Source organism: Primulina huaijiensis, chromosome 10, assembly GCF_012295235.1.
Source record: "Primulina huaijiensis isolate GDHJ02 chromosome 10, ASM1229523v2, whole genome shotgun sequence".
Lineage (NCBI taxonomy): Eukaryota > Viridiplantae > Streptophyta > Magnoliopsida > Lamiales > Gesneriaceae > Primulina > Primulina huaijiensis.
In genome coordinates this window covers 16,441,389-16,464,856 of record NC_133315.1, presented here as the reverse complement: position 1 = coordinate 16,464,856, position 23,468 = coordinate 16,441,389, and the positions used below count along the sequence as shown (strand labels likewise).

The window sequence follows — 23,468 nt, the reverse complement described above, 5'->3', positions numbered from 1 at the left end:
TCGAAAGGAAAAAAAAAAATTTGGCTTATAGTATTGAGTTGAATATTTTTCGTGTTTTATCTCTACGCAAAAATATCTTCTAATTTTCTAGTGCAAATTAAAAGAGGAACAAATAATCCGGTCGTGGACCTGATTCGGAGATCGAAGAACGTTCATAGGGATTTACAACAAGAGCTACGTCCGCTAATACCGGTGTAGTTGGAGCCAAGTGAAAAATTTCACTAAAGGTATAATTCTTTAACATCCTATGAATGTTTTGATTTTGAAAACCATACGAACGCCCAATCAAATATATTTTGATTGTCAAAATAAAATAAAAATTTTAAAACTTCCGCTGCGTTTGGACGCGTAGAAAACCGAGATCCAACAATCTCAACAAACGTGCAGCTGGTCGCTTGTGGACACTCTCACACTCTCATTTGTACCAAGGATGGAAGAATTCATGGGTGGGGCTACAACAGCTACGGCCAGGCTGCTAATGAGAATTCTACGTACGCTTGGTATCCTTCTCCAGTTGATTGGTATGCAACCTATAAAACTGATGCTTGTAATTTTGTTTTGATAATGATTGAATTTTTAAATGGGATCTTCTTTCTATGTAGGTGTGAGGGAGAAGTTCGGAAGTTGGCTGCAGGAGGTGGCCATTCAGCCGTGCTGACTGATGCATGTTCATTGAAGGAATTGTGCGAGTTCAGGCTCGCAGATAGTGTGACTCTGTCAAATGCATCTGCCATTGAGGATGCTGCATCAAGAACCGGATCAGATGCTTTGGTGCGTCTTTGTGGAAGATTCCTCAAAGAATTTTGATAATTTTATATACAAAAATTCTAAAACTACAAGTTTAGCCGTCTGAAATCCATGCTGTCTCATCTCAGCCCTCTTTGTCCTATCTCGTCCCTCTGAATTTCGCCTAGCGTTGCACAGCTACTATTTCATTGAGAAGAAAACTCATTCAAACATTTTTTGGGCAGGGAGCATTTTCTCAAGGGTGGAGATTGCGCCAATGACGACGACGACGATAAATTTACCCTTTCAATCTAAGGGCCATTGGATATTGTTTCAACCACTTGTAGCACTGAATTTCTTCATGCAAAGCCATTGATATTGGTGTAAACGGTAAAGGAATAAGTTATGTTCATCTGTGATGTGTGAATTGGAAAGAGTTGTGATATTAATATTTCTGTAAATTCTGAATAGTACAATAGTCCACGTTTAAAACCATTTTTCAGACATGGGGGCATATTAAAACGTATCTTAGAATGTAAAACTTTGTTTGACCGCAAATTAATAATGTCTCAGTGACCTGTTTTCTTGACATTTTTATCCACGAGCTAGGATATTTTTATTCTCTCAGAGGAGCTCAATGTGAACATTTTTAAACCCAAAAAAACAATGAATCCATAGATTTAAGAACATTTTTAATACAGCCATTTGTACAATAATATTAGAATCAAACCTTACCAGCAAGAATCTGACAACTTCAAGGTGGCCAATTACCTTTTATAAATAACTTAAAATACAAAACATGTTTTACACAATTCATTTATTATCATTGCCTCTGCAATCAAACAAGATCAATAACATCAAAATCAATCCCAGAAAAATACACATAAATATATATCTAATAATCAAATGAAAATTCATCACATGATCAAAGCATCCATCCCGGAACCAAACTGTTGTCGTTTTGGACGTGATTCATCGAAGCATTCATCTGACTCGAATTCGCCTGATCATTATATCTATTTCAAAGGGGGGAATATTAAAAAAATAAGTCAAATAAAGAAAAATGAACTTCAAAAGAACTTTGCTTAATTAAATTTAATTTAAGTAGGAAAAAAATACCCAATTTGCAGATCAGAATTGCATTGAAGAGGTTCAAAGAAGCCTTGGAAATGAACATTGTGATGATGTGTATATGCATTGCTTTGTTCTCCTTCCACCCAAGATTGCTGAAAGTGTTGTCCAGCATATATTTCTTGCAGCTGAATGCACCCAAAACAACAAAATAAAATATAATATGATTACTAGTTCATAAAAAATAAAAATTTTAAAAAAAAACGCCGGTAGTGTAGTCGCCTTATATTTTTAAATTACAGGCATAAATCTTCTGAAAGTTAGATACATATTAATGTAGTATGTATCCTCGTAATTTATAGAAATATAAGGTTTTTAAAAAACTATTGATTTTATATGGGCAGCTTGGTACCCTTTTTAACTTAGACATGGCTCACGAATTCAATTTGCCCTTCAATTTAATATAAATTTTTTTCCCTATGTTTTTCCTTATAATTAACCACGAAAGAAATTTTCACAATATATGTTCCAAAACATATTCCTTGACAGCCAAAAATATGCGAAAATAAAATAAAATGTATAGTTAATAATGCAAATGCATTACTACTATTAATTTATAGCATTGGGTTGACTACTAACCTTTCTTTCTAATGAGCTATTATCTTCGAGCATTAACTTCTCCTGCAATTAAAGAATGTACATAAGAATATGCAATTGCCTAGCAATTATCAAAATATGAAAATTAAAGAATATAAATAAATATATATTTACCTTAGCTTGAAGATCAGTAAGTTGATCAAGCATATTCTGTGTCTGCAATATACAATTTAAAGTGTAAGTAGAGACAATTCCCTAAAATATAATCTTATAACTAATAATCAAATTTTGTAATTTTAATCAGGTACATATATATGTAAATCATTGCATACAACTATGTGTAGTGTATATATCGGAAATTAGGTTACAACTATTTAGGCTTTGACCTTGATGATCCTGTAAATTAGGTTACTTTAATTTGTCTTTAGTCTCATTTCATCGCTGACATAGCATGAAGTTCAACAAGTCGTCAATATTAGATATCAAGTCGACACTTCGATGAAATACAACTAAAAGCCAACAAACCTAACTCAAAAAGCGACGCGCTCAAATTTTGACTACCTAGATGATCAAAACCTATATACATATATATTTTTTAATTTCTAGAAAGAGATGTTGCATGAAAATGAACTTTTACCCTTGTAGACCGGATGTGGTGCAATGATGTCTCCAGTTGAGCCTCAATCTGCTCAAGATCATTCATGTTTAGGGGTCCCAAATCATCTCCAAGAAGATGTCTGCATGCATCACTTTTATTAGGAAATTCATGCAACTTCAGTGGTAATTACTATTTTGTCTCTCTTGTTTAAGCCTAAAATCTCTTGTTTCATGATCTAATCTACTAGCAGATCAGAACTGCGGCCTAGCCATAAAACACAGGAGATGAATGTTAAATACCTTTGGCATCGTTGCAGCGACTCGTATTTTGATTTTAGTTTTACATATTCCACATAGCTGCTTTGCTACGAGAGAAATTTCAAGAATGAATTAGTAAGTTAATGTTTCTAAATTTAAAATATTTTGAATACAATCATTTTTTTGAATTTTTCCAATGCTTACTTACTATTTGTATAGAATTGGTAGGATTAATATTGACCATCACACAAATACCTCAATGTCGTTGGTTGGATGATTGACTTCTTGTGAACCATAACTGCATTTCTGATACCTTTCGAGTGTCTTGAGCATGCTGATTAGTTAAAATGTAGAAATATTTAAATAAGATTGAAATATTGTAATTTCATAGAGAATATGATTTGGCAGAGTGTGTATGTGTGTTCTAATACAAGAATATTAATTTATAAAAGTTACACCTATACTTTTATTTTTTAGACCATTTTAAACTACCAAATAATACACACATATATACATGCACACACGAGCGGAAATTCGATGCTGCGAGTAGAACGCTTGGGGTCATTGGATCTAGGCTTACAGCACCAGCCACGAATTTCCCCACACGAAAGTAAAATATTCTCACAATTTTTCGGTTGTTCCAATTTCTTGTTGAGTACAAATCCAATCTCATCTCATTGTAACTTTTCAATTTATTATACATTAATTAAAGGGTACAATCATATAATTTAGTCTATTTATCTTGAATCTTGATTTCGACCCTTAAATGCCCTTGTTCTCTATAAGATCTCAAAGATGCTACTTTGATAATATAATATTATATAATCCTCAATTTATGCATGGAAATTTCTATCAACAAATATGGCAAACATTAAAACATCAAGATAATTCAAGATCACAAAAACTCTCGTGAGGGTCAATTTTGTCAGACGACTCTCTGACCCGACCCAACTCATGCAAAAATATAATTTTTTACGACAACGATATTATTTTCCATGATAATTATGCTGGTTAAAGATATGAAGGTTAAATTAAATTGATGGCTCACCGATAATAATTGTTACCACCCCTTCGATACTTTGAGCATATATTTTTAACCAGTGATTATAATAATAATAATAAAAACAAACAAATGAACGTAATAATATAAGTAGTAGGTATCTTTTGAGACGGTACCACGAATCTTTATCTGTGAGATGGTCAACCCTACCGATATTCATAATAAAAAAAAATACTCTTAGCATGAAAAGTAATATTTTTTCATGGATGACCCAAATAAGAGATCCGTCCCACAAAATACGACCAGTGAGACCGTCTCACACAAGTTTTTGCCTAATATAAGGTACAAGAACTTATACTCCATGAACATCTAAAGAAGGATGCGATCTGCAGAGAATTAAGGGATACTGGAATAAAAGAAAATAATATGCAATAATTAGCATTTTTTCCCTATCAAAATGGATTTGACTGAAGAAAATCCAAAATCTCTGGTTCCATTGGATTATAGATCTGGTCACGCTCACAAAAATTATAAAGTAAATCCGACTGAAAAGTAAATGAATGGTTTGATATCATTGAATAATGATCTGCCATCAAATAAAAGCACTAAAAAATCAAGAAATGTACAAAGTCACAATTTTTTTTATAAAAAAGTGCAAATTAAGAAAGAAAACGGAAAGAATTTTCGAACACAAGAATCTTACAAATTCTTGAACAAGATCCCATTACCAATATCAAGAAACCTAAAAGAAATTTCTGATCAAAGCTGATAATGATCAAATAACATAATAAACAAAAACAAAACTTGCATCTTAAAATCAAGAAACGTAAAGAAACCAAACCAAACCACAACCATAATCATGAACTAAAAAATATACAACTACGAAACAAAAAAAAGGATAGATTTAAGGATCAAAATACTTGGAGGAGCTGCAGAATTCGTAGAGCTTTCCCCGATTAGAGAAGATGATAAGCGCAACCTCAGCATCGCAGAGCACAGAGAGCTCATAAGCTTTTTTGAATAGCCCATTTCTCCTCTTTGCAAATGTAACCTGCCTATTTATTTTGTTCTCTATTCTCTTCAACTCCACCCTCCCTCTACCCATATTATTATAAGTAAACAAATCCAAACCTATATCTATCTATATATCCCTATATTTTCGTTATGGGTTCTGATTTTTTTTAATCTCTTTCCCTGTTAGCCAAAACTGTGAAAATCTTGAAACCCTAAACACAAAGAAACTCAAAAAACTGACATATTTATGAGCATATACATATATATGTACACCTGTAAAAGATTTCTTCTTTATTAATTTATTTGGGTTTGATTTTAATATTTAATTTTTCTGAAAGAACCAGCCCAAGATCTTGTGTTAGATGTGTAGATGAGATATGGAAACCTAGGGTTGGTGTTATGTTTTATCCACGGGGATGAAGGCTGAGGTTTCGAGCTAGCGATGGGCACGTGGGGCACAGTGTCGGGAGATTTGAGGGTGGTTGTCCGTAACGCGGCGTATGGGAGCGTGGCGGTGGACCGTGTTGACCATCGGGTAATCAAAGAAAATTTCTTATCAGACAGCCGTCGCCAATTAAAAATCGCTCAACACGTGTCGGATCGTAAGTGGTTTCGAATCCTTGCTTTCTGCTAATAATCAGTTTCAGTCGTGTCCATAAATATTAAATACCCCCTAATTGTATGTATATTGTTTCGAAATAATTATGTGACCTCTTTCAAAGAAAAATTATTACGTGACTTAATAATTAATTTTTTTTTTGAAAGCGACCTAATAATTAATTTAACATTGCTAAAAACACAAATTTTTTTTTACGATCAAATCTTGTAATTTATTGAAAATTTAAGAGGTCTTTCGTTACAAGATCAATCAGTCTCCCACACGAAGTAAGACGAGGATGAAATAGTAAAAACAGCAATTGAATGGGTAACTACATTTGTCGATCGCCTAATATGGCTAAGAGTAGTATTACTTTGAGAGTTCAAGAAAATTCTGATATCTGTAGCTATGGACCCTACATAACTGAGATTCTCTTCTGACCTTGTGACTGTTTGTACTGCTAGAGGAGAGTCTGATGTAACTTGATGAATCTGTAAGTTGTGAATTTGAGAGATCTTTAAACCATCTTCAATAACGAGAAGTTTAGCACACGTAATAAACTGGGGTTTACTCCCGGGGTATCACCAGGTACCTCTTTCAATTTATTGGGAATCTTAGGACTGCGTGAGATGTTTGGGTAAATATCTCATCTCCATTATATATATAAAGTAAAAAATGTATCTCAAAGCATATAAATGTAATATATAGATTTACAACTTACCTGAGACATGCGTACATATAAAATGTTACATAAAATATTGTTGGAAAATTTTATATAAAGCACAATTACGTTGGAATATATTTTCCTCGACTATTATGTTTGAGTTTTTATTTTATTATTAATATTTATTTATATAAAAAAAAAGGCTAAAATTGATAGCAATGCCAGCTCCAGCCCATTGGTCGGGCCTCAAAAATTTTTTAATCTTTTATTATTATTATAGTTTTTTTTTTCATTTAAAATTTCAGTGGGATCCTCATTTTTTTTAATAAAAAAATCTATTCATTTTTAAAAAGCTATTTTTCTTTGTTAAATTTCTCTACTCAGATGAGTTAGGTTGCTCAAATTGAGTCAATTATATATCATGCCTTTTTTATTAAATGTGATTTTTATTGTCGGTTTGTATGTTGAGATTTGTGTTAGGATCGGATTGAAAGGTAAAAGAGTTTAGAAAGGAGTTGAATAAACATTTTAAAATTTTTGACTCTTGTTCGATAATACTGAATCAGTTTAGTGATAAACTGAATTCAAGAATCTTGTTGTCGATATCATTCAGTTAACTAATATAAGTGCGGAAATAAACTAAATGATAGATTGAATACTCAAAGAATAACTGAAACAAAGAACACAAAGATTTTATGGATGTTCGGAGGCTTCAAATGCTTATATGTCACCCTTTCTATCACAAGGATATGTTTTCTAGTAAAAGGCTTTGATTAATTACAAAAGTTGTAATAACTCACTTCAGTTTGGACTTAGACACTGTCAAATTGAAATTCTTATTTCCCTTTACAATTTATCTGTATACAACTGATTTTAGAAGTTCGAATACAACAATGTAAGGTGATAATGCTTTAGCTCAGATGGTAACCTGAAATCTATGAAATATCTCTATTAAGTGTGAGTTTTTCTGTATGAATATCGTAACTGAACTTGTATGCTTGAATTCAAAATTCACTCAGAATAATTGTGCAAAAGTTCTTGTCTCAATTGAACTCCTCGGCTATTTATAGGTTTTGCTTCCAACGGCAACATTGAATGCATTAATTAATCACTACAAGAAAAAAGGCAAAAGACAACGGTTAAAAACCGTTGTCGTAGGTCAAATAAAATCGTTGTTAAAAGCCATGTGGTTAAAGGGTGTGCTCAAAGACAACGGTGAAAAACCGTTGTCGTAGACGTCTAAAGACGACGGTGAAAAATCGTTGTCGTAGGTATGTAAAACCGTTAAAGGTCTTGTGGTTAAAGCATTTGCTAAAAGACAACAGTTTCAGAGAGATGTGGTAGCTACAATTTGCGACGGTTTTTTACGGTCTTAATGTTACATTGTCGCTAAATAGCGACAGTTTACTAAACCGTTGTAAAAGTAGCGACGGTGTTTTATAAACATCGTCGCTAATTATAGCGACAGTTTTGTATGTTTTCCGTCGCTAATGTTTTCAATAAAATAAAAAAAATTTCTCGTTTAATATTTTAATAAATAAATATATAAAAAAAACTCAAAATCTTACTATGCTAACTATATTCTTTGATTTTAAAAATTTATTAATATTTATATTTAAAGAGAAAAAATTTATCCTAATTCGAAACTAAAATTGTGTGAAGGAGAAAAATTTTAAATGTTGTGAAGTGGTGTGGTAGAAAATGGACCGAGGATGGAGATATTTATAGAACGTTTGCGACGATTTTGTCTTAGCGACGGTTATTTTTCTAACTGTCGCCGATTTAAAATTAGCGATGCCTTTACAAGAACCGTCGCTATATTTAGCAACGGTTATTAAAACCGTCGCTAAACTTAGCGACAGTTATACTTTAACCGTTGCAAAGTTTAAATTCGCGACGGTATAGTATAACCGTCGCTAAAGTTAGTGACGGATTTTGCTTAAACTGTCGCAAAATGTAATATTTACAACAAATTTATTAAAAAACCAGTTAAAAGACAACGGTTTTTTACAAACCGTTGTCGTAGTTTTAAGAAAAACGCTAATAGACAACAGTTTAAAAATCGTTGTCGTAGCACAAAAAAAATACTCATAGACAACGGTTTTTAAAAACCGTTGTCGTATATATATCAAATACAACGGTATTAAAGAAAACGTTGTCTTTGAGCGGATTTTTTTAGGCTACGACAACGGTTTTTATTAAAATCGTTGTTTTTTCTTGTAGTGAATATTTATCTGTTGATTTGACCTTTCTGAATGCTTCAACATTCTTCTGACAATAGTACATTGTGACATTCTTATATACAGTACTCCTACTATGAGTTACAGTCTGTTTTTGTACAAATTGCCGGTTGTTTGCTACGTTCTGACTGATAACATGTCAAACTGATTATTATTTGACTATATAGGCGATCGGTTGAGCTGAGTGTATAACAAATGAGTTCCAACTGATGGTTTCAGTTAGCTTCGATCAGTTCGTTTGCCTCTGATTATTTAACTCGTTAATTATCAGTTCGGACAACTTCAGTTTGGATAGTTTAATATCGAATTAATTTAGTGGAGCCAATCAGTTCGACAATCTTCAAAAAGTTTTAATTGTCAAACTCCGAAATTCTAATTCTAACCGTTTGTGTTTTATTTTTAATTAATTTTTGTTTTTTGGTCTATGAGATTCTATAGTCTTGTAATTTGCTTATTTGGTCCTTGGACTGATTTTTAATCAATTCGATCATAATTATCCCTTGCATCTGTTAATATTTTAATTATAATTTGTATTTGTTTCTGGAAAAAATCAATTATTTACACTTTTTTATTTTAGTGATTTTGTATTATACATATATTCGTCTTTGACTTGTGAGATTATACCTAGAAAGTTATTTCATTGAGTTCTTTTTTGTCTATATATGTATTTTTTTTAATAATTTAATAAATTTATGTAGTATATTTGATATTGGTAATAATTATGTATATTAATGATCAGCTCATATGTACTATTTTTATATTTAATAAATTGATAGGCTCATAATAGTTGTATTTTTTTGTTGTCATACCTCTCATTGTTACCACTTTCAACGTTCTTAATTGACACATTTTTGTGTGATTTTATTGTAGGTGGAAGTTTTCTGTTCTTGCGATAAATCTGGGCTAAAAATGATGATTTTATATCACAATTAAAGTTGTCAATTTGATTTTAGTGTAAGACGTAGAGCAGAAAAATTCAGAAGATGTTTTTGGATAAGGCGTGACCACGCCTTATGACTACTCCTCGGCTACCTAGTGAGAGTTGAGGAATTTTCATATCAAGGAATAATACTAGAGAGAGTTTTTTCCATAAAAAACTCTATATTCTTGGAAGATATTTTCTAAGTATTTTATTTTAATGATTATGTTATAATTATTGAGCCAATATATTTTTGGACTAAAAATATTTCCTTTCAACCTACAAAATCTCACGTGAGAAAGGAGGCAACAGATTTTTTTCTCATTCAACTCACAATTCCTTCCACCCTCATCACACGTGAAGAGAAGAGAAAGGCGCAAGGATTTTCTCCACACCTTTAGGCTAAGTTTTATTTATGATTTAAGGGTTGTTTTTACTGTTTAATTTATCACTGTGAGGTATTCGTTCTTAAATTCAATATTCTTTTTATTCCAAGTATTTGTCGATTTATGATTTAATTATATGAATATTGTATGTCGATTAATCTGACAATTTAATTCGATATATGATTTTCTACTGCTAACCATGAATTCAGTGATCCGTAATTGTCATGAATGATTGGTACATGAGTAGCATAGATTAGATGTGTTGTGCTATCATAATATATTTAATCTAAATAAATCAACAAAACTGTATTTATCCATTGCAGCTATCTCGATTGTTAGATTTCAGTATTAACTGTTTTCACAAATCTAAAAGCAATCGTTAATTAATATGGAACGCTATCGTGCCCAGTTGGTTATTGATAAGTTTTGACTGGATGCTGGGTTCGGTCAATTAATTTAGGAAAACACATGAATTTTAGCGGTTATCCCTATAATTCTAAAGTTAATTGTTTGGAACAACTTGAATAAATTATTTGTTTGCCGATGAACATTGATTTAATTAAATAGTAGAACTTCCTTGAATCAGATCTTTCTAGTATTAAATTTTTCATTTTAATCTAGTAGATAAATTATCATTTAAATTTATTGTTTTCTTTTCTTTGATAAATTTAGTTCATTATTTTATTAAATTCATATTCAAAAATCCCCTCCTTTATTTGCATTTTTACTCGAAAGAAATAATCTCCCGTTCCCTGTGGATTCGACCCTGTTCACCATTACACTAATTTTACTTAGAGAGTAGGAATTTAAGTTTGGTGGCTCAACGACAGCACACCATAAATATATATCTAAGACCTTCTCCTAAAAATTAGGCAAAAACTTGTGTGAGACGGTCTCACGGATCGTAATTGTGAGACGGATCTCTTATTTGGGTCATCCATGGAAAAGTATTATTTTTTATGCTAAGAGTATTACTTTTTATTGTGAATATGGGTAAGGTTGACCCTTCTCACAGATTAAGATCCGTGAGACGGTCTCACATGAGACCCACTCTAAAAATTAACCTATGACCTTCAATTTTCTGGAAACGGCCCTGATAGAAAGAACTATTTTGGGTAAAAAGTTTTGCTCTATATATATGTTGTCGATACAAAAAAATAGATAGATATTGTATGATGTAACTAATAAGTTCGAGTTTATTATGATTTTTCTTGTGGTAGAACAAGCGCGTTTTGATTTAATGATCCATTAGGTCATTAAGACCCAAAACTTACCATTTGATAAGAAAACTCTTTGCTTAAATGTTTCTACTATCCATTTAGTCAATTAAAAAATATAAAAATTGTAACCACCATAGGTCATAGGCTGACCAAACACGAGCTTCAGCCTATATTCGTGCACAACTACTAATCATGAGCGTAAGTTGGTCCAGCATGAGTCGTAGCCATGTCCATGCACTGTCACTTATAGAATATCTCACCCTTGAAAAGTGGTTTCTTTCGCCTCCCCCAACACTCAAACTCAAGACTTTCAGACTTAAGTACTTAGATTCCTACAGTGTTGGTATCAATTGAACTAATTTCGATTTTAAAAAAATAGTCATTAATTGGTTGAATTTAAGTAGATATGCATGTATGCGTAATTGATGTCATGTTGCATGCCACATTCATGTACCATCACTTTCTTCTTATATTGTAAGTCCATATGTATGCAAGTTTGTGGTGTTAATTAGAAATTTGTAACTCAAATATAAATTTAACGTAAAGGTTATAAATTTTTTTCCTTATAATACTTCAAACGAGATGAAATTTCATAATTATGAAAGAAAACCCTGTTAAAATTAAGAAATAGCGACGTATCTTTGTGTATATTTCCAAGTAGTTTTTCATCAAATACTTGCAAAATATAAATTTCTACAGGCAACGTGTGAAGATGAAGATGGTAAATAATAACGAGATGTAATTTATATTTTCATTATTTGGACCAAATGCGAATTTTATTATCCTAATTATGTCCATAAAATTAATCTTACACAAAAAAAATTGTGAGACGGTCTTACGAATCAATTTTGTGAGACAAATCTTTTATCTGGGTCACTCATAAAAAATAATTTTGTTTATGCCAAAATTATTATTTATTAGTACGTAAATATAGACAGTGTTGACTCATCTCACAAATAAATATCCGCAAGACCGTCTCACAAATAAAAATATGTGAGACCATCTCACAAGAGAGCTATTATTAATCTTATCTTTTTAAAAATGGCAAGTTACTTTCATGAAAAATTCATTGTAACTAATGAATGTGATTTGTCATTTGTGACACGCACTTAGACTAACCAAAAAGAAATATCCAAAAAAGCACGACGTTTTATTTTTTTCAACGCACGTAATTAAAAATTTATTTAAAAACATGTTAAAATAGAAGTTACTTCTCAAATGAAAATTATTTATCTTTATTTCTAAATATTTGTGCTATGGATATTATATAACTAAAAATATAGGAGTTTTTTTTTATAATAATTAGAATGATCACAATCGCCAAGGGATTCTGGTTCGAGGATTTGGATCCTCTGCTATGGCTGGAAACACAGCACTTGGTGCTGTGCATTTTTTACATGAGATGATCAGTTGATCATCTGATGGACCTCACACAGTTTCAGATAAAATTAAAAATTGTCGGAGGAAATGATATCATCTCGTGTAAAAATTGCACAGTACCAGGTGCTGTGTTTTCAGTCAGCCACAGCAGAGGATCCAAATCCTTGGTTCGATCAGTGAACTCTACATTAATATAAGGTAATATATATTTGACCACCCTCGTCAAGTATGAGCCATGAGACGGCTACCTCATGAACCTCACCTCTTATACGGACTTGATAAAAAAAAAAAAAAAGTCTTAACAAATTTTTAAATTGCATTACTTAGTTATCCTTTTTTAGGAATTAATTTTTTCATAATGTCTAACAGAGGATCTAGAACTTTTGACGGCGAGTTTAAGCTCAGGTCGCATCGTCCCGTATACATCAGTCGATTAGATTTAATAAACAGTTATTAACCCAACTATTAACTGACTCTTAAATGTAGTAAACTTGTTAAATTTACGCATACAAATCAGATAATCAAATTGAGGACAGACCAATCTAATGGATTAATATACCGAGCACTTACATGTTAATCTCGACCTTTCAATAAAAAAGAATATTCAAAATAAATGGAACTCTATACAGAGGCCGGAATATGGTTGTATTATAGAGTACTTAAGGTAAATCAGACATCGTTTATATCAAAACCTCTTGATTTAATGACATTAGCTCTCTCATTTAGGAAATGAGCACTGCCATGTTCGAATCGTGGTCGCGAGTTTGCACATCAAATAATACATTGCGTTTTGCATGGCATCGATGTTCATGAATGTGTGTGAAGAAAGCAAGCAAGATTATTCTTAGTCGTATATAATGTAAAATTCTCAAAAAATGAAAAACCAATAACTATAATTTCGTAAAAAAAACGACCCTTGAACCAAACAATATACTTCGTTCCTATTATGAAAAACATATATTATTACCGTGCGATATTTATAATTTTAAAGTATTTTTATATTTAAAAATTGAAGAATGTGACATTAATATGAAATCCAAGGGTCCGAAAGAAAAGAAGAAATTGATATTTTAGTTCGTTAGTAACGTCTCTTCATTTCGTGACCTCCGTGTATTTTCGGGAATCGACTATACGGTACGGATTTAGGGGTATCGTCCACGTGTCAGATTATGACACGCTGAGAGATTAGGTTGTTGGAAGAATCTGGAACGACAGCACAGTATATTTAAGACAAACTTTACACGTGTCGATAAACTGCCCAGTTCTGCCAATCTGCCGGCGAGTGATAGAAAACGGGGGCCGTTCTGCAATTATTTCCTTTTAGATTTGAAAATTGTACGGTTTTAGGGCTAATAATCATATGCTTTATCTAATGTATATTGTACAGAATTTTTGTCGTTTTACTATTACATTTACGTGATCATATAATAAATTATTAATTATTGTTTTAAAAACAAATTTTTAGACTTTATGGTTACATCAAAAGTTATAAATAATAATCAAATAGCAAGAAAACATGTATTCTAGTTCTTGTGGGTATGGGTCTTTTCCCTCATGCCGTAAGAAAACATGTATTTTAGTTCTTGTAATATTATTAAAAATAAAGTGAGCAAATGCTTTAGAAGCAACTGCCGAGTCCTAAATTTGTTTTACATTGCAACAATGTAAGGAAAAAAATAAACTAATACAGCTTCATCTATTTCGATGATATGCATCCAAAATAACCGACCATATAAACTGAATCGCGTTTAAAAAATACTTGAATGAACCGTAATAAAATGGTTTGGTTTTGGACCAGAGATATTTAAAACCAACAACGGAACAGTTGTAGAGTAAAATCAAACCAAACCGACCAATGCTGACCCCTAATTATACATGTATCAGCGTAAAGTGTCTACTTAGGCGCTAATAGATCGGCCTGTTATGAGTCATGGGAAATACGTGTCTATCTGCTAGTGATGTCTCATATATTTTATATATCACTTTTATCATTTCTTTACAGCTGACTATGTTCTCAGCAAACACAATATTACCCGTTAAGATTTAGCGTCATTCTTTTACGGTTCACTTAGCCAACTAGATCAAGTAGTACAATATCAATAACTTAACACACAAGAACTTCACTTGAGGTCACTTATCTCAGTACTACTCTCGGTTATGCACGCTTAGCTCAACACAAATAAATGATTAATTATTAACTAACATAATATAATGACATGTAAATCGATATGGGTAGAAGGATATTTTGTTCGATGAAAATCCATCATGGGGTGTGAAAGGTTTTGATGCTTCAGTTAAGAGGAGGAATTAGAACATGTACATTTGGGGATATTAGCAAATCTATTCCATCTAAGTGTCTTACCGCCCGTGGCGGAACAATAAATATTGGGTTACTCAGACTAAAATTTTCAAATTATGATCTTTTAATATTTTTAATTGAGCTACTCACACTAAAATCAAATTAATCCAAAATTAATACATAAAATTTTTTGGGGAACATGCATAGCTCCGCCATTGCTGACCACCACGACATCTTTATAAATGGTAGTGTATGGAAATTCTTGACATTGTGGCCATCTTTTTTGGAGCTTTTATATGGTCAAACTCGCTATCATTAATAACAGGTGAGTTGATTTTACTCTATAAAATATACTTAAAAAATATGCACTCTTAATTGATGGTTAAATAAATTTTTTTAAATATAATTTTGCATTTATTAATAGATCTTTTTTTAAAAAAAAGTGAAAATCTTTATATTTATTTTTATATTGTTATTAATTTTTATTACTCATTCGAAAATAAATCATAACAGAATGGTGAATCGGTAATGGTTTTGGGAAAATATATTGATGATGATTTGGTTTGATAAAAATTACCGAACTAAATTATCGTTTCATTAAAGAATGTAGGTGAAAAAAATCCCCCCATTTTCAATAAAAAAAATTAAGGGAAAATTTTATAATAATAAATTATTTAAATTTATCAATTTATTTAACAAATTTCATTCAGTATGTTCCTAATTTATTTATTTATCCATCAATTGAATTGTATTACTAAATTTTTAAATTTGAATTTTATAATCATAATTTATGAGCAAAGTGGAATTCTATATGGTCAACTTTTAGTTCAAGAATAATGACACTTTTCTTTTCTTTTCTTTTTTATTTTTTGCAAAGATGCAGGCACACGATATTTTTTCCACAAAAATACTTCTGTTTGCCTTGGTGGCTTGGATTTTTATCGTAGAATATTTTCACTCTCAAAATTTCAATGATAGAAATTTCTTTAACCTGCCCAAATTTTAATATTTAAGATAAATTTTATTTTTGACCAAACATATTTTAAAACTTTACTACATAAATTTAAATCAACACGAAATCCAATTAGATGTTACACTAATTACTTGATTACGGTAAAAACAAACTAGCTTGGAGAAGAGAATTTACTAATCATCAAATTTGGGTTTCATATATATTAGCAAAATACATATGTTCAAAAATAATTAATTAAATTATCTTTAATCAAAATATGTATTTTATAAGTAGAAAAAAAATGAAAATTAGCTAATTTAATCCTCAAATTGTCATGTATTTTGTTTTGGTACTCTAACTTGTCAAGGTTGAGTCTTAGTCCTATAACTTTGGTTTTTGTTGAACTTTAATCATATTTCTCCGGAACACTGACGGGACACTGGAAAATTATAATGTGACACTGGAAAATGCTTACGTCACATTATAAATTGATGATGTGTAAGGCATCATGTTAGTAATCCGGTTAAATAGGACTAAAAACCAAATTGACTATTTTCTCAAAAAAAAATATTACACCTTCCATGATTTATAATTCCCCAGTTGATCAAGAAATTCTCTCTCTATACCAACCAAACAAATCGACTGCCAACATATAGACTCCATCGTCATTGAGACACAAGGCAGAATCCTTGAAGAATCATATGACAAAGAAACAGAACATGCCTGTACTATGCAAACTTTTAGAGTTTCAAGCTCGGTTTAGTGGAATCTTAAGAGCACTCTTGAGCAAGAAAAATGCCCTTTGGCAAGACAATTGCTGCAGCGAGACGATCTCGATTTCGACTTTCCATCCATTGATGGAGTATGATCAACAACAGGAATCAAACTGAACAACCCACCTTCTTTAATCAATCCAGAGCCTTTGCATCTGGAGCAGGCAATCAGCTTCAGGTCACCACATCTCTTGCACATTCCCAAAGAACTGCTAGTTAGGGAGTAATTCAAAGCATCAGAATTCATTTATATGAGATTATTGGTTCTACCACACATCCCACGAGTTCGAGTCTTGAAGAATAAAACTCTCTATTTTAATTAAGTTGATCTTAGAGTAGTCTTTATTGCCTAACATTCCACCAACTTGCACTGTGCTTTTTGGATATTAAATTTAGGATTTATATTCCAGATTTCAAGCTACCTAGTCTTTGTTATCTAATATTCGATCAACTTAAATATATATGCTTTAGGTATTAAATCTAGAATAGATATCCTTAACTTCAGCGAACTCAGGATGGTCTTTATTGTCTAACACTCTACCAGATTTCGAGCTTACGCATGTGTTTACACTTAAGTTAAAACAATCATCTTCCACAAGTTCAAGTTTATAGAAGATTTAATATCCAAAAATGCAAATCGGTCGGACATTAGGCAACAAAAGCTACCCAACAGCAACTTAATTATATACATATGGGGTTTTGCGATCCCAAAATATCATGTTGAACTGGTTTGCACTCCACACCAACGTAAATGTAAACATTCTTATGATTATTGTGTATGTTTTGAGCGTTAAATGTAGGATATATATTCCAGATTTCAAGATTGTACATGTGCTTAAACTTAGAACTTTCTTCTTCAACTCGCTGGAGCTTTTGAACAAATCGACTATATAAATTCCTTGATCAGTTACAGAGTAAGAGCATGGCCAGTTTATTTGTCCCTCTACTTCTGAAGATCGAATCATAAAAATCCCTTCAATTTAATTCAAGATTCTAAAGTTGTATCATTTCAGCATAACAAGAACTTTGTTCTCCACAGGTAAGCAGACGCTATCAAATCCAAAAGGAATTAAACTAGACACAATATTCAAAACTAAAGTAGTTTTTGAGCTCATCAATCTCCAAAATTCCAACTCGGAATTGGAAGAAATAAAAGGGTTTAAGGTGAAGTACCTTCGCTGGGAAGAAGCAATGAAGGAATCGATGGAAATGGTAGCGGAAAGCATTAGAGCCCCAACAGCATAGCCTGCAATTTCCGACGCTGTTATGTTTTCAAACATGATTCGTGGTTTCTTTCTTCACAGGCTTGGCCTATCCCGGGAAAGACATGATTTCATATATTTCGACAACCTGAAATTCTTAACCTAGTTATAACTTGATTCATCATTCTCTAACATCGAAGTCGTTGTAGTATAGTGGTGAGTATTCCCGCCTGTCACGCGGGTGACCCGGGTTCGATCCCCGGCAACGGCGATACTTTTTTAAAAAAAATTGGGTTTTTAATGGGCCTTACAGGCCCAATGCTTGTCTGGGCTATTTTATTCCAAAGCTTACGTTTGCTTGATTCTATTCAAACTAACCTTCAAACTGTGTTAGCGTCATCTTTTTGTCCAAGACTTTGCCTAGATGTTTCTCATTTCGTTTCCATGTTTCCGAATTTTTTTATTAAACTATCATCGTGAATTCTTCCATGTAATATTATTTTACCATAAGTATTTATTTGTCTTTTTCATGCATTAGTCCGTTTCATCGGTGGTTTGCTCGCAGCGTACTGGAACGGCTGCCGTTGTGGCCATGGTTCGCAATCGCGGTCGCGGAAGTCACCGTTCCAGTTCTCATGACATTTTGTGGAACGGTCACGGCGTTGATATTTTTTAAAAATTAATATAAATTGAAAATTTTGGAAAAATATTTAAAAATATGTAAATCAAAATAAATATCATTTAAATAGATTATTTGATGAAAACAATATAATAAATATATTTTTTAAATTTTATTCACGACTTATTGAATCACAAAGCATATCTTTGTTATATATCGAAATTTTCACAATCCTCTCAAAATTAAAATATATTATTAAGAAAGTTTTTGGTTATAATCAATTGTTTGTTTGTGTATTCAAGTATTCCAGAATACTTTACTCCTATATTCCTTTTTTTTTTGCCGTTTCGTCGATCCGTGTCGTTCCACCGATAACACGACGTTTTCTATCTACGTAACGACGCCCCAAAGCATTAACATTCACACCCTGAAATTTCATCAAGATGGGCCTCGTTCTCGTTCTGACCGTTACGATACCATTTCAGCAAATCATGGTTGTGACAAAGTTCTAGACTGAAATGGATGGGTTTCTTACCGTAAGGTCACGACTATCGCAGATTTATTTTTTATTTTTCCCTTAAAAATTTCTAATTTTAAATGTTTTTCAAAATTTATATTTTTTCCCCTTAAATCTGCAACGGTCATTGGTCGACCATTGTATGCAATAGTTATACCACCTTTAGCACTGCTTTTGTTTAATGCAACAGACAAGTCTTTAGGTTTAAAAAAAAACTCTTTTATTTTTAAGCAAAAATACATGCATACGATATATTCGACACCACTTAAATGAGAAGTAAATATTTTGTAATTATTTCTAAAAGGAATAACGAATTTTTGTACTCAAAATTTTTAAGCGATAATTTGAATTCCTGATCGGTGAGATGGTCCTGGAGTTGAAAAGGGTATGTATGGGTTGTAAAGCTCAAGAATCTCCTCACCTTTTCATCTTGTTTATTGACTTTGAGCCAATATATATTGATAGCATGTCGATAATTTGGTGTGTTGGTGTTGGAAAATAGAGGCAGAAGAAAAGAGTACAGATGAATCTGGAGGAAATCCACACTTGTTGAATCACAAACTTGGCTACTATATGGCCTTACAAAGCAAATAGAAATAACTGAACAAACGTGAAAATAGTCAACTTCTAAACAAACCTACAACGTGCTGAAAAGACTAAGTCAACAAATAACAAAACCCAAAAGAAAAAGAAGTAGTGGTAACTAACCAGTAAACTAGTAAAATAAACATAAATACTAACAGTTGGATTATGACTTGAGAAGAAATGTAGATATTTGAGAAGATCATAGAAAGGGATTGATCCTAGTATTGAAAAATCACTCTTACATGAAGTGCAACGGGAAGCCCAAAAAATTAAAACGAGCAAGTTTTGGTGTAAAAGGAATCTGGACTGGATCCAACCTTAAATATCGGGCTTAGCCATATTGATCTGATCTTGATCCCAAAGTTTGATGAGCATATGGCACTTTCCTGCAAATCACATATCCTCGAGAACTCAATTTCAGAGGAAAGGGATAACAAATTAACAGTCAGCTGCGAACCCATGAAGTTAGTCGAGGGAGAAAAGTCCTCTGATTCATGCAACCAGCGTAGTTGATTTTATATAAGTTGATTGATAATCTATGTGGTCTGTATATCCTTACAAGCAGTGAACACTTGCCTTATAAATTTGTTGAAATATGTTCTAGCTGACTATGTGGGGCTCTTCTTCGTCGCTATAGTTCTCCTCATCATCTCTGCTAAATTCGGCGTATTCATCTAGCGATGAGGCAGTGAATAATTCACCAGCCTTACTGTTGTCTTTGGTTGGTGTTAGCGTCGGCTGAGTCGCACTTTGAGATTTCCCTTTGTTCATCTGTTGCACAGACATCGAATCAGCACTAAGCTACAGAACAAAATGAACAAATATATAATTGAAGAAATTCAATCTAATCACATAAAATCCCATAAGAATAAAGTTCACTATTAGAATAAATAACAATATCAAAGTTCCTATTTTGTGCTCTTGCTTTTCACTAGCAACATGAATCCCTTCCAGTCATGCTCTCACCACTTGAGTATCATCAGAACTTTCATCATAAATGTTTCTCTTGCTTTTCAGTAGCAACATGAATCCCTTCCAGTCTAGCTCTCACCACTTGAGTATCATCAGAACTTTCATCATAAATTACATTTCACGAGTCTATTCAGAGCGCTAGCATGCATGCATTATGAATGTGATACAACACACATTTCTTTCTTACATCAACTCTCAACAATCACATGATACCACTAGCACGTGTACGCATGGGCCATGGATATACATTTAAGATGTAGATATAGATATGCTTCCTCTTAGATTTCTCTTAGATTTTCTAATCATGCACTAATGACAGGTCAATATCAGTCATTCGCAATATGTTTCACCAAAACGGCAAAACCAATATCAAACTCTCACATAAAGTTGCCAAATCGTGAGTGACAAGAAAATCTTCATGACAGTAATAATCTCAACATATTCACAGAATGTGGAAAATTGTTTCAAAAGTGTGCTTCTACTTCTATATCATGCACCACCAAGCACCCCCAAGGAAAACAACAAATATTGATAAAAATAAGATTAATAGGAGACTAGATCTTCTATTGGGATGAAACTTGAAGGATAAACTGGGGAAATTGGTTAAATAAACTCGGTCAACTCTTTTTTTAAGAAAATGACCTCCTCAAACGTATTTACACTTGAAGAGATCATTTTCTTAAAAAAAAGTTGACCGAGGTTAAAAAAAAAATACCCCGGATAAACTTACAGTTCGAAGCAAAGTTCTCCTTTCCCTCTCCCGAGCATTATTGATGGCCTATAAGCAATCAACATTCTGATAAGGCTCTAACATTACAATCAACAATCATTTTCATAAATTCACAAAAATCTAAGATAAGCAAGAAAACAAACAAAATAAGAAATTCTTATAATCAGGAAAAGCAAACCTCCTCTAGTGTCCTCTGTTCAGCTTCAACTTCAGAAATATCTCTGCAAGAATACCCAAAAAAATATCTTAAATATGCCACCCCCACCACCTTAACAATCAATTCACATTATCTTCTTCCTTTCTCGAGGAAATTCAATTCACCGAGATATTGATCTGAATAAAAAAATTCAAAGAAAAATTGAAAAATGGGGGAAAAATTACACCTCCCAATTATATGGCCAACAGGACGCGAGCACTTGGCACATACATGTTGCTCCTTAGCACAGCCTACACACATTTTCCCCCTCAGACAATCAGAACAAACCCTCTCGAGTTAAAAAGATCAAAACTTTCCACGCACTATGCACGTTATATTTTGTAGAATAATTGCCTTAACGCTTTATTAAATCATTTAAAAAAAAAAAAAAAAAAACTAACCATTGCATAGATTGTGGTAAGCTTGTCGAACATTCCTCTTGGAACACTCCTGACTACAAATAATTCACTTAAATAAAATCAATAACCAGAAGATAATGCTAAGCAGAAGAAGCGCTACAGATAAAATAATTGCACAATAAAACAAAATTTCAAATGCAAAACGTACCATTTCGAGGGTTCCATGAGAGGCTTATATTTTCCGTATTTTCTCTTCCATTCAATCTGTTCTTTACAGCGTGAGCAAACCCCTGTCACTTCTGAATACGGCCTGAAACTTCCCCCGACTTCCTGGAATCATCCATCCATAAAACAATTACATTAACAGCAACACAAATTCAATACAAATACATACATGTCTACGTTAAAAAGAGCGTGAATTTAGTATGAAAACAGATACATACGGTTGGATTAATCGTTCGGCCAGAGTTAGGCTTCCAGGCGAAGCTGTTCTGGTGCTTCGGTGGACCTTTACGGATGCCTCCGCTCATCTCTAGGCGGCGCGTCGTCTCCCCGGACTAGGAATTTAGGCGTCTTATGTAGTAGCTAGTTTACTGGGCCGGATGACTAAGGTCTAAGCCCATCTCAAATAACTCACTTTTATTAAACAAAAGTATTTTTATAGCACACTGGACCGGTTCTTGTGACCTTCCGGTCAACCAAATAATATTAGTCGATTAATTTAATTTAATTTAATTTAATTTAATTTAATTTAATTTCGAAAAGTATCATTTCATTTTATCTTATTACTTTTCCCAATTCGAATTTTAGTTATTTTTACCATTTATGTTTGACTATCTCGATTTTAATTATTCATTTTTTTAACAAAAAATATCCTCATATTCAATCGATTAAACTCTCCAAATTTTGGTTCGATCGGTTTCTTTCAAACTTTAAATACGAAAACCATCTCCAATCAATGGCAAGGCTAATCGAGTATAATGATATTCAAAATAGAGTTTCATAGAATTTTAAAAAGTCAAGTAATATCCAACATTGACTTTTAAAATTTTTATAAAAGTCTAAATGTATTCAAATTTTCAATAAACTTTTAACAATTTCATAGAATTCATTCTGGTCTCTTCTCCTCTATCTCTAACACTCTCTCTAATTTTCAAAATGTATATATATATATATACACATTTTTTTTATTTTTCAGATGTTTTATTTTTTTACTGAATTTTCATTTAATAATTTGTTATTTTAATATCTTAGAAATTTTGAATTCTACCGTTGATTTTTAATTTATGATTTATACAAATGAATGTATTATTCAATAATAATAAAATATGATCCACAAAACAAGATATCTTAATTCTTAATAGTTGAATAGACTCTCAACAAGCATGATAAAAAATAAAATTAAATTAAGATTTTAATTTATAATTTATAAAGAAATGTTATGATATTATTGATAAAATAATTTGTTTCTTTTGTTGTTTAAAAACTATATTTTTGTTCTTTATTTTGTGACTATTCTACAATGTTTAAAATTATATAAAATTTTTAAAAAATATTATAATATATAAAAAAATTAAAAATTTTATTGGCTCAT

At 32.0% G+C, this 23,468-nt stretch overlaps 2 protein-coding genes, 2 long non-coding RNA genes and 1 other non-coding gene across 6 annotated transcripts; 2 read left to right on the top strand and 3 right to left on the bottom strand.

The window, feature by feature from the left end:
- Nucleotides 1-375: 375 nt before the first annotated feature.
- LOC140985620 (uncharacterized) lies at nt 376-1,170 on the top strand. The gene is made up of 3 exons (XR_012176811.1): nt 376-521; nt 603-771; nt 972-1,170. It is a non-coding gene; the product is annotated as an uncharacterized lncRNA (long non-coding RNA).
- Nucleotides 1,171-1,437: 267 nt separating this feature from the next.
- LOC140985781 (agamous-like MADS-box protein MADS2) lies at nt 1,438-5,644 on the bottom strand. The gene is made up of 8 exons (XM_073453709.1): nt 5,170-5,644; nt 3,505-3,583; nt 3,292-3,356; nt 3,032-3,131; nt 2,569-2,610; nt 2,437-2,478; nt 1,846-1,985; nt 1,438-1,742 (listed from the first exon to the last, which is right to left on the bottom strand). The coding sequence occupies exons 1-8, from the start codon at nt 5,352-5,354 to the stop codon at nt 1,652-1,654; spliced, it is 744 nt and encodes a 247-aa protein (XP_073309810.1). The 5' UTR covers nt 5,355-5,644; the 3' UTR covers nt 1,438-1,651.
- A 10,790-nt stretch (nt 5,645-16,434) lies between these two features.
- LOC140986661 (uncharacterized) lies at nt 16,435-18,028 on the bottom strand. The gene is made up of 2 exons (XR_012176957.1): nt 17,868-18,028; nt 16,435-16,903 (listed from the first exon to the last, which is right to left on the bottom strand). It is a non-coding gene; the product is annotated as an uncharacterized lncRNA (long non-coding RNA).
- A 67-nt stretch (nt 18,029-18,095) lies between these two features.
- TRNAD-GUC (transfer RNA aspartic acid (anticodon GUC)) lies at nt 18,096-18,167 on the top strand. The gene has a single exon. It is a non-coding gene; the product is annotated as a tRNA-Asp (tRNA).
- Nucleotides 18,168-19,562: 1,395 nt separating this feature from the next.
- Nucleotides 19,563-22,489, bottom strand: LOC140985584 (uncharacterized). Of its 2 annotated transcripts, XM_073453441.1 has the most exons (8): nt 22,318-22,489; nt 22,083-22,204; nt 21,917-21,969; nt 21,703-21,766; nt 21,498-21,540; nt 21,320-21,367; nt 20,194-20,388; nt 19,563-20,003 (listed from the first exon to the last, which is right to left on the bottom strand). In XM_073453441.1, exons 1-7 carry the CDS (start codon nt 22,402-22,404, stop codon nt 20,218-20,220), a joined length of 588 nt encoding a protein of 195 aa, XP_073309542.1. In that variant the 5' UTR covers nt 22,405-22,489; the 3' UTR covers nt 19,563-20,003; nt 20,194-20,217. The 2 variants fall into 2 exon arrangements, with proteins under 2 accessions (XP_073309542.1, XP_073309541.1); XM_073453440.1 differs by lacking the exon at nt 19,563-20,003 and having other exon boundaries at nt 20,109-20,388.
- Nucleotides 22,490-23,468: the final 979 nt, after the last annotated feature.

Excerpts from the sequence above, each read along its gene's own strand:
- LOC140985781 (XM_073453709.1), bottom strand. The coding sequence starts at position 5,354 with ATGGGTAGAGGGAGGGTGGAGTTGAAGAGAATAGAGAACAAAATAAAT. Across the intron at positions 3,584-5,169 it reads GAATTCTGCAGCTCCTCCAA|CATGCTCAAGACACTCGAAA; the intron begins GTATTTTGATCC and ends TTAACTAATCAG. Across the intron at positions 2,479-2,568 it reads TTACTGATCTTCAAGCTAAG|GAGAAGTTAATGCTCGAAGA; the intron begins GTAAATATATAT and ends CTTTAATTGCAG.
- LOC140985584 (XM_073453441.1), bottom strand. The coding sequence starts at position 22,404 with ATGAGCGGAGGCATCCGTAAAGGTCCACCGAAGCACCAGAACAGCTTC. Across the intron at positions 21,970-22,082 it reads CTCATGGAACCCTCGAAATG|TCAGGAGTGTTCCAAGAGGA; the intron begins GTACGTTTTGCA and ends AATTATTTGTAG. Across the intron at positions 20,389-21,319 it reads GGAGAACTTTGCTTCGAACT|ATGAACAAAGGGAAATCTCA; the intron begins GTAAGTTTATCC and ends TCTGTGCAACAG.